Source organism: Hypanus sabinus, chromosome 31 (assembly GCF_030144855.1).
Source record: "Hypanus sabinus isolate sHypSab1 chromosome 31, sHypSab1.hap1, whole genome shotgun sequence".
Taxonomy (NCBI): Eukaryota; Metazoa; Chordata; class Chondrichthyes; order Myliobatiformes; family Dasyatidae; genus Hypanus; species Hypanus sabinus.
Genome location: NC_082736.1, coordinates 21,854,947 through 21,870,547, shown reverse-complemented (window position 1 = coordinate 21,870,547; position 15,601 = coordinate 21,854,947). Strand labels below are relative to the sequence as shown.

Sequence of the window (15,601 nt, the reverse complement as noted above, 5' to 3'; positions counted from 1 at the left end):
CGCCCACACTGCCTGACTAACAGGGTTAACAGCAGTTTGCCTCTGTCTCCCATGTGTACCACCTGCAGTTTACACAAGAAACGGGAGCAGGAGTTGGCCATCCGGTCCATCGAGCCTGCCCCCCCCCCCCGTTCACTGACCTGCCTTTTCCCCATCACCCTCAATTCCCTTACTCTATCCAACCTACTTACAGAGGAAGCTCCACTGCTTCACTGGGCAGAGAATTCCACAGATTCACCACTCTCTGGGAAAAGCAGTTCCTCCTCATCTCCATCCTCAATCTACTCCCTCGAATCTTGAGGCTCTGTCCCCTAGTTCTAGTCTCAACTACCAGTGGAAACGACTTTCCTGCCTCTATTTTATGTTTCTATACTTCCCCATATAAAAGAAAGTTTATTTTGGGTTGGGTCTGCAAGGAGCTGGCTGCCTGCTGTAGCTTGGGAAGAAATACATGAAGTGTTAGCTTGGACGTTAGGAGTAAAGTTTGCCCGACCAAGTTCGACGGCACAGAAACAAAACGCAAGACCGTCAGATGAAGTTTTGTTTTATTTTGCGCCTGCGTTTTAAAAACGGTGGCCCGATGTTACTGCCACGAGCTCTGAAGGGGGTGGGGGGGGGGGGGGGGGGAGAATCGGGACACAGAGCCTGTAAAGTCTCTCGCTCACTTAAAGATCTTGCCCTCCTTGAAGGGTTTCCCCACGTGCGTGAACTGTCCTTCCCAGCTGAAGTATTCCTTCACCATGGTGCGGCACTCCTCGCTATCGCTGTCGAGCTTCCTCCAGCTGTATGATTCATAGTCCACCTGCCAGTCGGGAGACATCTGCGCAGATGAACAGAAAACAGGAACAGGTCAGAGCAGCGTCAAGGTTTACCGCCGCAGGCACCCGTCACGCAATAGACGGCGCCACGTGCTGGCCGGCACCGTGTAAATTTCCAGCGCCCCGGCACAGAGTGCATCGCCGCGTCGGCCATTATCGCCCAGCGTACAACTGTCCGGTCCACAGAAAAGGCCGCTGCAGGGCGCGTACGTGTCCGGGACAAAACAGCAGGCCGGAAAATATCATCGCGGACACCACCCGCACAGCAAGCTGCCTTTTCCAAATCCGCTCTCCTTAATGATCAACCATTCCAGTTCGGCCCCCACCACCCCTTCTATCACCTCAGCAACGTCACTGTAAACTTTTGTAATTGCATAGTATTTATGCACATTTTATTCCATATTTATTTTTAAATACTTTATGATTTATAATTGTCCACTTGTTTTTTGTTGCGTGTGGTAAAATTCCTACACACGAAGGTATTAAAAACAATGATCAGGGTCTCCCCCATCCGGGCTTCTTGATGCTATCAAGCAGAAAGTACAGGTGCCTGACAACCCGCATCTCAGGGCTCCTTCCCCACAGCCACCACGTTCCTGAACTGACCTGAAAAGCCCCAACACTATCCTGACCGATACTCGTTTTGCCCTCTCCACCTTGAACTGGAGAGGAATGCTTGAGCAAGATAGGGCTTTTCCCTTTGGAGCAGAGGACGATGAGGGGCAAAGTGATAGAGGTGGCAAGAGTGAACAGCCAGAGACTTTTCTGGCCCCAGGGAGGCAATGGATCATTTTAATACCAGAGGACATCCTTTGACGTTTAGGGGAATGTGGCAGTGGCTGGAACTCGCTGCCGAGGGTGGTGGTTGAAGATAATCGATTAAGATCTAAGAGACAGAGGTGGAAGAAAAGTGGAGGACTACAGGGAGTGGGTTAACCTTAAGATATAGGAGAAGAAATAGGCCACTTGCCCCGCCATTTCATCACGGCTGATTCATTTTCTTCTCAGCCCCAATCTCCTGCCTTCTCCCCGTATCCCTTCATGCCCTGACCAATCAAGAATCTGTCAACCTCTGCCTTAAACAGACCCAATGACCCAGCCTCCACAGCCGCCTGTGGCAAGGAGTTCCACACAGATTCATCCCTCTCTGGCTGACGAAATACCCCCTCATCTCCGTTCTAAAAGGACGCCCCTGTATTCTGAGGCTGGGTTCTCTGGTCCTGGACTCCCCCTTCCCCCCCCCAGAGGAAACATCCACGCTACTAAGGCCTTTCAACGTTCAATAGGTTTTGATGAGATCACCCCTCACAGTGATCGCAGGTATCAAATGCTCTTCTTACTACAAGTCGCTCAATCCCAGAATCGCTTTCGTCAGCCTCCCCTTGCTCCCTCTCCAACGTCGGCACAACCTTTCCGAGAGAGGGGGCCCGGAACTGCTCACGATACTCCAAGCAGGGACCCAACTTTGTTAAAGGCCAGCACCACTTGCCGGGCCGAAGGGCCTGTACCATTCTATGTTACGTTTCTTTGATTATTTTACACACTCGCAGGTGTATGTGATTTGTGAACCTGTTTGCCCTCATCTTGAAATCATGCCATGCTGGGAAAAAGCTGACACGATACCAGATCACAATCTGGTTTAAATGACCCACGGCCTCCCCGAGGGAAAAAGGACTCTTGGCTGTTCACTATCTATGACTTTTATTATTTTGTAGACCTCTATGAATATAGGAACTTAAAAACACAGCAAAGTGCAGATCGGAACCAGCTCTAGTATCAATGTGAGCTATCACGAAAGGTGCTATTTTTGCAGTAAGAAATGTAAAATAAAAAAGGGAAGTGGTGCTCACGGGCTGTTTGGAAACCTGACGGCGGAGGGGGAAGTTTTAGCAGACCGGCCCCGGGATCGTACTGCGGAGCAGAATACAGAAGTGGCACCAGAGCCAATCTTGCAGGCTGCCACTGAGTCACCTTCCGGCGTGACCTGGCGCAGAGTGGGCAGCGCACGCGGTCTCGCCTCTCGCAGCCGCCGCCTGTCCTCTGCAGCGCACGCGGTCTCGCCTCTCGCAGCCGCCGCCTGTCCTCTGCAGCACAGAGGGGGTCGCTGCTCCCCCTCGAACATTTATTTAGTGTTTCGGAGCAGGGAGCAGACCCTCTGAGCCATGCTGCCCAGCAATCGCCCTCCCTGGCCTAATCACAGGACGATTTATGCTCTTTGCACTGTGGGAGGAAACCCACGTGGTCACGGGGAGAGAACGTACAAGCTCGTGACAGGCAGCAGCTGGATTTATGGCGCATCTACTGAATGTATCGCCTTACAGAGAATAATGTAACACACAGGACCCATGGTGCCCACTGTATTTATCTTTATGCCCCACTTGCCCGCATTTGGACCTAGCCTTGCACGTCTCGGGTGACTCAAGAACTCGACCAGACACCTCTGAAAATTCCTGACAGTACCGGGCTCCGCTACTCCCTCCAGCAGATTCCAGCATCTCTCCCCCCACAGAGAAGCACCCCCAAAGCTCACCCTTCACTTTGTACCGACACCTCGCCGTAGGGAAGAGATTTCATCCTCTAACCCCCCCACAAATCAGGTCTTTCCTCGGCCTCTCTGCTCAGGGAGATGAGTCGGAACACCCATGGACTATTCAGAAACAGCTTCTTCCCTCCATCAGATTTCCCAATGTCCGTCAGCACGCTTTCTTATGCACAGTATGTAATTTACAGATTACCCAGGGTGATAGTAGGGACAAGCTCCCAATGGCTTGCGCCTCAACCAAGCCCAGCTCCCGGCCGTCGCCTGTGGCTTGCCGGCGGAACTGCTTCCGCTGACAGGAGACGGGGCAAAGGTGAATTACTGGCACCATAAAACCGTTCGCTTCGGGCAGGTGGACCTGGTCAGCTCATCGAGGAGAGGGAACACTGAGCTTCCACTGCTCTGCCCACTCACGGGGGAGGCTTCTGGAAGAATCCGGAGCTGGAGACCCTGAGGCAGACCTATGTTGAGTTCAATGTTGACTGGTACCAAATGGTTCTGCCGTTCCTTTGGGTTCATCGGATACACGGACAGGAAGAGCTTGCTACACTCCTGGGATGGCAGGACTTTCATATGAAGAAAGACTGGATCGACTAGGCTTATACTCGCTGGAATTTAGAAGATTGAGGGGGGATCTTGTTGAAACGTATAAAATTCTAAAGGGATTGGACAGGAAGATTGTTTCCGATGTTGGGGAAGTCCAGAACGAGGGGTCACAGTTTAAGGATAAAGGGGAAGCCTTTTCGGACCGAGATGAGGTGAGGTCATCACAGAGAGTGGTGAATCTCTGCCACAGGAAACAGTTGAGGCCGGTTCATTGACTATATTTAAGAGGGAGTTAGATATGGCCCTTGAGGCTAAAGGGATCAGGGGGTATGGAGTGAAAGCAGGTACAGGGTTCTGAGTTGGATGATCAGCCATGATCATACTGAATGGCAGTGCAGGCTCGAAGGGCCGAATGGCCTACTCCTGCACCTATTTTCTATGTGAGCAAACAGCTTGCTCTTCATACCGTACTGCCCAGGCTTGCGTCTCTAGACAGCTAAGACACATTCTCTGACCAACACAGGCCTCGTCATAGATTCCTTGTGTTTTTGGACTCAGCATTGTAGTACGTAGTGCAATTCCAACAATACCCATAAGGAATTCGCAAGCTTTCTCCTCGGACAGTACAAAGACGGACCGGTTAGTAGGTTCAACACACACAAAATGCTGAAGGAACTCAGCAGGCCAGGCAGCGTCGATGGAAAAACAGACAGAAGATTGGTATAGGTCCTGCTGAAGGGTCTCGGCCCGAAACGTCCACTGTACTTTCTTCCCCATAGATGCTGCCTGGCCTGCTGAGTTCCTCCGGCATTTTGTGTGTGTGTCACCCGGATATCCAGCACCTGCAGATTATCTCTTGTTTCCGGTTAGCAGGTAAATTGGTCATTGTAAATTGGCCTGTGATTAGGCTGGGGTTAAATCGCTGGGTGGCTGGACAGTGTGGTTCGTTGGGCTGGTAGAGCCTGTTCCACACTGTATCGCTAAGTAATAAATCATTTAAATAATTATTTTCATGTCAGACGCCAGTGATAATCAACCCGGTTCTGCCTGTCCAACCGAACGCTCCAACCCAGGGAACGCGGACAACGACACTCCTGTGCATTGGCGTCTCCCCAGCGCGCTCTGTCTACCCGAATCACGCTGGGGAGGGGGAGAGGGGTGAAGGGACTCCGTACCGGGAATGCCAGCTCCTGGCCGCGGAACACCCAGATGCCGGAGATGCTGCTGTCGTTGTTGCTGCCGAACAGGATGACGCTGGCGAAGGCGTTCTTGCGGAGCTTGTCGAGGCGCTGGAACATGCCTGGCAAGCAGAAGGACAAACGGGAGGTTACGGCAGGCCGGCCGGCCGACACATTAGACGAAGGGCCGCCACTCGAAATGCAGACCGCCCATTCCTCTCCGCAGATGGGTACGTTTGAAGCGGAGGTTAGTCAGGATGTCAGAGGATGCGGAGAGAACGGGGTTGAGAGGGAATATAAATCAGCCATTATTGAACGGCCAAGCGCTCGATGGATCAAATCGGCTCCCATGTCTTAAGCTGCCTGACCTGCTCCATTCCTCTGGCATTCAGTGGCCCTGCAGCCCACCAACCACCCACTTACACTCTCCCCACTTTCTCATCTGACAACCCCCCCCACCCCCAATTCTACTGTTTGCACACACACTGGAGGGGCAATTAATCCACCAAACCCACATATCATTGGAATGTGAGAGGGAGGGAAGGGGTCATTGAGTGGAGGTCGGGATCGAAGCCCGGACCCCAGGGACAACGAGGTAGCGGTTCTACCTGCTGCACTACTGTCTTACACCATCGACTGATGCCCTCTCCTCTCCCCACGCTGAGTTATGCAAAGGCCTCAGTAATTGAACCCTCTCACAGAGAAAGCCCGGCCCTCTGGCACGGTGCAGGGCCGCATCCTCAGAGTTACAGACACACAAACTGGCTGCACCTCGAGGAGGCTAACCAACGATATCACAAGGCAGGCATTAAAACGGAATCCCCAAGGAGAGAGGGGAACGGGACATCAAGGCTGAAATTCAGACCCTTGAAAAAGTGGCTCAGGACAGAGACGGGATGGCCTACCCTCCATTGGGAGCCGAGGGCGGAGGAGTGCAAGAAGCTTCTTACCCGAGATCAGATTACAGCTCATGAAGGTGAGTGTGAGCTCGGTGGGGTATTTGTACTCCGAGTACCAGATGGACCAGCCCTCCTTGTCGAAGTGCTCCCAGAAGTGTGGCAGAGCCACAGACAACGTGTCCTCGTTTGAGTACTTGCGTTTAAATTCGTCCATGACGAACGGGCTGCAGAGGTGGAGAACAGGAAAAGATGAATACCTTGAAGATTATATATATTTTTAAAACCGTATCGCCAGCTCCAAGTCCCAGACGACCGGGTTTTAGCTCAGTGACGGTGAAGAGCATCATGTCCCACAGGTGTGGACGCTGTCCACCCCCACCCCCTCCCTACCGCGTGCCCCCACCCAGCGGCAGTAAACTAAACCTCCGATCAGCTCCATTTCTTCGCGTGGGGCAATTCCAGCAGCCTGGTTTGGTCCCTGCTAACCAGTGCTCGGGTTCAATTGAAAATTAAACCGGCCCCTTTGGCCGGACGATTTGACCTCTTCGCTTCATCTGTCAGGCGTACAGTGCCTCTTCTGTCAAATCAATTCAGTGAGAATTCGGCTGGGCAGCCAGCAGCGTCGTCACTGCGACTTAACAGGCCCACACTCACCCACCCTGACCCGCAGGTCTTTGGACCGAGAGGAAACCCACGCAGTCACGGGGTACAAACTCCTCACAGGAAGCGGGGGGGAGCCGAACCCTCACCTTACACTAGGCTCCTCTGCCACCCTAGGATAACCTGCACACCTTAACAAGATTTTTTTAAAAACTTATTAAAAATGAAATTACTCACAGATGGTGGGTCTGAAGCTCTGACTAAAAATGCTTATCTGTCGCCAGTAACTCATTCTGCTATGCTAATCAAGCGGCCCCAATTTACTGCTCTGAAATCAAGGAGAACCTTCTTTTAAAAAAAAGATGCTCAAAAGCAGGATAAAGATTAACTTCTAAAGAAACAGCCCAATACTCAAAACACGAATACAGAGGGGGACTGGCAGCAAACGCAAATCAGGAAAGCTCTTCTGAGCAATGGGTTGCCCCTTTACGATGGGAACGGGAGGGATGTCTGCTCTGAGGATACAGAATCTCTCTGCCCCGGAGCAGCAGAGGTAGAACCATCCTTTGGTTTTTACCGGTAATCAAAGATCTTTTTTTCCAGTTATTCCGTGGTACAAGGCAAGGTTGTCCTTTACTGTTTGACATTGTTTTGGAACCTTTAGCTATCATCATTCGTGAATCACCTAATATTTTGGGTATTACCCGTGGGGAAGGGACTTATAAGTTATCATTATATGCTGATGATTGTTACTATACATATCTGATCCCAAGAGATCTATTCCTGCTATTTCGTCCTTGCTTGCTCACTTTAGTAGCTTTTCTGGTAACAAACTGTATTTTAATAAGAGTGAATAATTTCCATTAACTATGCAAGTTCCAATTTATAAACATTTACCATTTAAAGTTGTCATAGATCATTTTACTTATTTGGGTATTAAAATTACCAAGAAACAAAGATTTATTTAAAGTTAATTTCTTACCTTTAATTGACCAAATTAAGCAACTTGTTACCAGGTGGTCCCCACTATCTTTGTCATTGGTTGGTTGAATTAATGCTATTAAGATGATAGTATTACCCAAATTTTTATATTTATTCCAAGCACTACCAATTTTTATTCCTAAATCTTTTTTTAGTATTATTGACTCCAAAATATCCTCGTATGTGTGGCAGAATAAAAATCCTAGACTAAGCAAAAAATATTTACAGAAGCCTAAGGAGGGTGGTTTGGCTTGCCAAACCTGAGATTTTACTACTGGGCAGTTAATATTCGATACTTAATATTTTGGACACAAGAATCGATTATAGTATCTTGCCCACAATTGGTAAATTTGGAATGTAAATCTGTACAAGACTTTTCATTGTTTTCAATTTTAGGATTTTCACTTCCTTTTTCTTTATCTAAGTTGAATAAACAAATAACCAATCCTGTAGTTAAACATACATTTCGAATATGGCTTCAATTTTGTAAATTTTTTGGCTTGAATAAGTTTATCTTATCAAGCCCTATTATATCTAACTTTTTTTTCGACCCTCTTTTATGGATCAAGCCTTTGTATTACGGAAAACAGAAGGTATAACATGATTTCATGATCTATTTTTAGATAATAGTTTTATGTCCTTTACATAGCTAATAAATATAATTTACCTCATAAATATATAAATAAATAAACATAACTTTTTTTTAGATATTTGCAAGTTAGAAATTTCTTGAATATGTTACAGTCTTTTCCGAAATTCTGTCCAATGGGCATTACGGAAATTTTTTTAGCTCTGAATCCCTGTCGGAAGGGTTTAGTAGCCACCATTTATAATATGATCATGAAAATACAGCCAGAAGTATCAGAAAAAATTAAGAAGGAATGGGAAAAAGAACTTCATTGTCTTATACCCACTGAGCAGTGGGAGAAAATTTTACAATTAGTCAATTCTTCCTCTATTTGTGTTAAACATGCTCTAATACAATTTAAGGTTGTACATAGGGCTCACATGTCCAAGGATAAACTTGCTCGATTTTATTCTTATGTTAATCCAACCTGTGACAGATGTCATTCTGAAGTTGCTTCATTGACCCATGTGCTTTGGTCTTGCCCTTGTTTGCAAAATTATTGTAAAGATATTTTCGGTATTATTTCAACAGTTCTGAATATCAAATTGCAATCGCATCCTATTACTGCAATTTTCGGTTTACCAAAGGTGGATAATAGTCGTTTATCCCCCTATCTCAACGAATGATTGCATTTGTTACATTAATGGCTGGAACATCTATTCTGTTGAACTGGAAAGAAATTAATCCTCCAACTTTCAGTGGTTTTCTCAAACTATCTCTTGTTTGAGTTTAGAAAAAATTAGAAGTGTTGTCTTTGATCCTTCAGTTAAATTTGAAGAAACCTGGAGACCATTTATTCAACATTTTCATATGAGCTAAACTGACTTTTCCTAAACCTTACTTTTATTATCCTTAATTATTTGGATGGAGGTTCGGAGTTATTGATGCTACTGTATATATTTGCCCATGTTGGTTAGTTTTTTTGGGTTTTTTTTTAATTTTCTTTTTTCGTAATTACAATGAATTTGGGAGGTTATATATACGGATCATCTATTTGAATGTATACTTAATCTATTAATTATGTACTCTCAAACTCTCTGTATTCATGTTTCATTTATGTTGGTTTAAAATTAATAAAAAGATTTTTTTTTAAAAAGGAATCATCCCTTGCAGAGGCGGGAAGGACATGGGAACAGACTCAGGCCATTTGGCCTGTCGAGTCTGCCCCGTCGTTCTGTTCTGATCTAACAAACTTCTCGGTAGCATTCACATATTTCTTTCCAGATTATTTAGCACTGCGTTATGGGTGGATCTGTGTAAACAGTGTGCAAGACAAGCCTCCCAGTGTATCTCGGCACTTATGACAATAATAAATCAATCCAACACGCTATGAGGCTCATTTGGCCGAGTTTCAAAGAAACCTCGTGGCCATCTCCCCCACTGGGAGCAGGCGCCATCTGATGGGGAGAGAGTGCCACCTGGTGGACAGGCACAAACCCAGCGCCCAGCCCACTCAGATCCCTCTGACTATCTACGACACCTCTTCCCTCGCCCCAGCCTCCTCAATCTCCGGAGAAGTCCCGACCCCTCAGGGACCGAGCCCGAAGTCGATCGGTTCGCAAACACGGGGCCCCGCTGACTCGCCCGGATTCGGGCGCCTGTTCAAGCCGCTCCCTGTGGCGAAGACGTGCGAGGTGAAATGGAGAAATTTCTCCCCATTTCAATGCTTCATCCCGTGGCTCAGACTTAAGGCAACAGGCCTTCCTGCGTGGAATTCACAGTTGACAGGGTTGTAAAGCTCGGCCCCAGACCATCTCCCTGAATCTCCAACAGCTCCTCAAAGTCATTGCCACCCATGTCTCAGCCCGGGGGGGTATATATGAGTTAAGATAATAATCTCCATTCAGTCCCCAAGGAAGGCACCGTCACACCCCGCCTATCATACGTGGTTCACTTAACATGCGTAGAGGGTTCAATGCCCACACTGCTCGGATCAGTCGGTCGCAGATTTAAGATCAGAAGACACAGAAGTCGAATTACGCTGTTTGGCTCGGAGTCTACTCCGCCATTCCTTCATGACTGATTTATCATCCCTCTCAACGCCATTCCCCCATAACCCTCGTAGTCAAGAACCTACCCACCCCCACTTTAGATACACCCAGTGAATAGGCCTCCACAGCCGTCCATGGTAATGAATTCACCAGATTCACTGCCCCCCCCCCCCCGTCTAAAGAAGTTCCTCACCTCTGGTCTGAAGATAAGTCTTTTCTGAGGCCATGTCCCCTCCTCTGAGACTATTGGAAACATCCTCCCCACTCTATCTAGGTCTTTCAATATTCGATAGGTTTCACCGAGATCCCTTCTAAACTCCAGTAAGTAGAGGCCCAGAACCAGCAAGCACCCACTCACGTTAACCCTGTCATCACCAGTACCCTTCTCCTGAACCTCCAGTACATCTTAGACAAGGTGTCCAAATACTGTCTGACAAGTACCGCATAAAGCCTCAGCAGCTCATCCTTGCTTTAATATTCCAGCCCTCCCAAAACGAGTGCTCATGTTGCATTTGCCTTCCTCACCCATCACCTCCCAGTCTCTGTCACTATTACCACTCTCGCCAACCGGGCATTTCTCCTTGATCTTTCAGTACAAACAAAGGATCGGAACCCGAAACGTCGACAGTCCCTTTTTGAAGCCGTCAGCTAAGCAACTCCCAACCCATTGGGGGCAGTGTTTGCGGATATGGATCAGATGCTGGGATTTCAGACCTATCCCCCACATCTGACCCCACTGGGCCTGGTAACCCATCCTGCAACTTCAGAGCCACGATCACACTCACCGAACCAAACCAACAGCCAACACAGGACTTGCGCCCAGAAAACTATGGGATGGTCAGACCACAACCCCAATAGGTGCAATGCTGAAGGCCTACAATCGCATTGTCCTCTCAGTGGCCACTTGCTCAGTAATGCAAGTATCTAATCGGCCAATCACGTGGCAGCAACTCAATGCATAAAAGCATGCCGACATGGTCAAGAGGTTCAGGCTGAACATTGGAATGGAGAAGAAATGTGATCCAAGTGACATGGACCGTGGAATGATTGTTGGTGCCAGATGGGGTGGTTTGAGTATCTCAGAAACTGACCTCCTGGGATTTTCCCACACTACGATCTCGAGAGTTTACAGAGAATGACCGTGAGAAACAAAAAATATCCAGCGAGGGGAAGTTCTGTGGGCGAAAATGCCTCGTTAACGGGAGAGGTCAGAGGGGAACGGCCGGACGGGTTCAAGCCGACAGGAAGGCGACTGTAACTCAAACGACCACGGGTTATGCTCAGAGATGCTCTTCTGCACACCACATCGAAGCTTAAAGCAGATGGGCAACAGCCGGAAAAGACCGCTCCAGGTTCCATTCCTGTGTCTAATAAAGTGGCCAACGGCGTCTTTTTTATATATACGCCTCGCACCAGCAGAGTCAAGGATGAGTTTCAAACGTCAAAACCCTCGTGACACAGAGCTGCAGGTGAGGCACGACGGGACGGGAGGCACCCACTGGCTGAGGTAAAGCGCCTTGAGGTCCACGTCAGTTGAGTTTGATAGATTCCTGATTGATCAGGGATACAGGGAGAAGGCAGGAGATTGTGGCTGAGAAGGAAACTGGATCAGCCGTGGAGAAGCGGACTCGATGGGAAAGAGCCTAATTCAGCTCCTTATGGTCTCACCTCGCAAAGCTGTTAGGGTGGTTAAGAGCTGTATGGTTCGTTGCGGGACTGAATATTGTTGCAGCTCAATAAAACTCTGCTTAGGCTACCCCTGCTCAGATCTGGTCACCTCATTATGGGAAGGATAAGGTATAGGAGCAGAATTTGGCCCATTGTGGCCGATCCATTTTCCTTCTTGGTCCCAATCTCCTGCCTCCTCCCCGTATTCCTTCATGCCCTGACCAATCAAGAATCTGTCAGCCTCTGCCTTAAATACACACAAAGACTCGGCCTCCACGGATGCCCGTGGCAACGAATTCTAAAGATTCAGCACTAAACAAATTTCTCATCTCTGTTCTATAAGGACGCTCCTCTGTTCTGAGGCTGGTCAGACTCCCCCACCATCGGAAACATCCTCTCCACATCCACTCTATCTGTGTCCTCTGGTCCTAGACTCCCCCACTATAGGAAACATCCTCTCCACATCCACTCTATCTGTGCCCTCTGGTCCTAGACTCTGCCACTATAGGAAACATCCTCTCCACATCCACTCTATCTGTGTCCTCTGGTCCTAGACACCCCCACTATAGGAAACATCCTCTCCACATCCACTCTATCTGTGTCCTCTGGTCCTAGACTCCCCCAGTATAGGAAACATCCCCTCCACATCCACTCTATCTGTGTCCTCTGGTCTTAGACTCCCCCACTACAGGAAACATCCTCTCCACATCCACTCTATCTGTGTCCTCTGGTCCTAGACTCCCCCACTACAGGAAACATCCTCTCCACATCCACTCTGTGTCCTCTGGTCCTACACTCCCCCACTACAGGAAACATCCTCTCCACATCCACTCTACCTGGGTCCTAGACTCCCCCACTACAGGAAACATCCTCTCCACATCCACTCTATCTGTGTCCTCTGGTCCTAGAATCCCCCACTACAGGAAACATCCTCTCCACACTCACTCTTTCCAGGCCTTTCAACATTCGACAGGTTTCAATGAGGTCACCCCTCATTCTTCCGGAGTGCAGGCTCAGAGCTGTCAAGCCTTTCATTCCCGAGAGCCTCCCTTGACCCTCTCCAGAGTCGGCACGTACGCTGGTAGATGAAGGGGCCAAAAACCGAACTCAATTCTCCAAGCGAGTCCTCGCCAGTGCTTTATAAAGCCTCAGCATTACCTCCCCACTTGTGGAGAGAGTGCAGAGGAGATTTACCAGGATACTGCCTGGAACAGAGAGCATGCTTTACGATGGGTTGAGGGAGCTTGGAGCGACGGATGAGGAGGTAACTCAAGTTAAGAGGCACTGATAGGGTGCACGGCCAGCACCTTTCTCCCCGGTGCCAAAAGGGATAATACAATTTTAAGGAGATTGTAGGGAAGTACTGGGGTATGTCAGAGGCAAGTTCTTTGCACAGAGAGCATTCATTGCATGGTACGTTCTGCCGGGGCAGAGACATTTAAGAGACGCGGCTGATAGAAAAACAGGCCGCAGTCCTGCCAAAGGGTCTCGGCCCGAAACGTCGACGGTACTCTTTTCCAGATGCTGCCCGGCCATGCTGAGTTCCTGTGTGGGTGTGAGGGAAGGGCTGGTTTCCTCTTATAGGAGGGTTAAAGGTTGGCACAACACTGTGGACCACTCTGTGTTCACCGGCCCCGAGATCTCTGCACTCCTTCGAAATTTAGGCTTAAAGCACATCCCAACCGCTGCAGGGCAGATCTTCAACGCAAAGGGGTTCTTCCCCAAACCTATCCCCCCCCCCCCACCACTACGACTAGCCCTGTGCTCATTCCCGGCCACCGCCAGGTATTTTACCGGCTCCGTGCTAACTCTAAAGCAGAGCAATGGCGTTCGAACCTCTTGGGCAGATGAGCGAAAGGGTCCTTGGCTTTGGGCTCCAAGGAGAGGACCTCGTCAGTGGCGTCCTGCTCCTCCTCGGGGGCCGCGGGCTTCTTCTCCTCCTTTGCCTTCTTCTTCTCCTGGGACTTGGGCTCTTTGGGTTCCTTGGGCGCCTTCTCCTTCTTGGGCTGCAGCTCTGCGAACTTCTTGGCTGCCGGGGGGGAAGAAAACGGGAGGCCCAGTTAATCCCAGCTCACTGGCACGAGCCCCGAATCACAGGCAACCTACACATCGTAGGTAGGGACTTTTCCCAACAAAGGCCAAAACTCTACTTCTTCGAGGCTAAAGACACAGCATCTGCTCCAGATGCACCACAGGTTGGTACGGCAACTGGTCGCCCCACTATAGGAAGGACGCTGAGGCTTTGGGGAGGGTGCAGAAGAGGCTTACCAGGATGCTGTCTGGTTTACAGGGCAGGAGAGGCTGGATAAACTTGGGTTGTTTTCTCTAGAGTGACGGAGGCTGAGGGGAGACCTGACAGAGGTTTATAAGAATATGAGAGGTGTAGATAGAATGGACAGGGAGTACTTCTTGCCTAGGGTTGAAATGCCTAATACCACAAGGCGTGTACTGATGGTGAGAGGGGGATGTGAGGGAGGGGTAAGTTTTTTTAAACTCAGTGTGGTGGATGCCTGGTCTGGTGGTAGAGACAAATACATTGGAGGTTTTTCAGAGGCATTTGGATCGGCACATGGAGGGATGTGGTAGGTAGGAAGGAAGGATTAGTGTTTGGGCGCTTTCGATTTGCTTTTCAGCTGGGTTGGCACAACACTGAAGGACGAACGGCCTGTTCCTGTGTCCTGCCCGTGACTGCAGGAAACCAGAGAATCGCGGACACAAGGCAGCACACCCTTCATGGGCTCTGTCTACACTTCTGAAGAGTCAGCGGAGCGCAGACTGTCCACAACACTGCATTGGTGGTGAGAGGGGGACGTGAAGGGTAAGTTTTTTTAAACTCAGTGTGGTGAAACCATAGAGAATCGCGGACACAAGGCAGCACAACAGTGCAGGCTGGGGTCTGTGATGCACTGCGTCCACAACACTCTGCAATTTCTCGTGGCCTTGGGCCGACGTAACCAAAGACACTCACCCCCCCCCCCTCCAATCTGGCAGAAAATACAAAAATCTAAAAATTTTAAAACCAGAATCAAGTTTAATTAATCACCAGCATGTCGTGAAATTTGTCTCTGGGCTCTGTATATTTGGCATAGGTCCCCAAATCCCAAGGACTTTTTACAGGGGCACGATTGAGGGCATCCTGACTGGCTGCATCACTGCCCGGTACGGGAACTGTACCTCCCTCAATCGCAGGGGCATGATTGAGGGCATCCCGACTGGCTGCATCACTGCCCGGTACGGGAACTGTACCTCCCTCAATCGCAGGACTCTGCAGAGTGGTGCGGACAGCCCAGCGCATCTGTAGATGTGAACTTCCCACTATTCAGGACATTTACAGAGACAGGTGTGTAAAAAGGGCCCGAAGGATCACTGGGGACCCGAGTCACCCCAATCTCAAACTGTTCCAGCTGCTACCATCTGTGAAACGGTACCGCAGCATAAAAGCCAGGACCGACAGGCCAGCTTCTTCCACCAGGCCATCGGACTGCTTAATTCATGCTGACTCAACTGTATTCTATGTTATACTGACTGTCCTGTTGTACATACTGTTTATTATAAATTACTATAAATTGTACATTGAGATGGAGACATAATGTAATGATTTTTACTCCATGTTTATGTGAAGGATTTAAGTAATAAAGTCAGTTCAACATGTATAAGAGAAAAACTGAATTACAGTGAGTATACTTATGAAATAGTTAAAATAAGCAGTGCAAAACAGAAATAAAAAGGTAGTGAGGTAGTGTTCACGGGTTC

General features: G+C 48.9%; 1 protein-coding gene across 1 annotated transcript in view; it reads right to left on the bottom strand.

The window, feature by feature from the left end:
* Window positions 1-528: 528 nt before the first annotated feature.
* The window catches only part of eef1g (eukaryotic translation elongation factor 1 gamma), a 40,126-nt gene continuing 25,053 nt past the window's right edge, over window positions 529-15,601 (bottom strand). The window contains exons 7-10 of the mRNA XM_059955154.1: window positions 13,685-13,877; window positions 6,032-6,204; window positions 5,079-5,203; window positions 529-820 (exon numbers count right to left, since the gene is read on the bottom strand). Of these exons, the coding sequence (XP_059811137.1) occupies window positions 662-820; window positions 5,079-5,203; window positions 6,032-6,204; window positions 13,685-13,877 (650 nt within the window). The 3' untranslated portion in view covers window positions 529-661. The remainder of the gene's footprint in view (window positions 821-5,078; window positions 5,204-6,031; window positions 6,205-13,684; window positions 13,878-15,601) is intronic.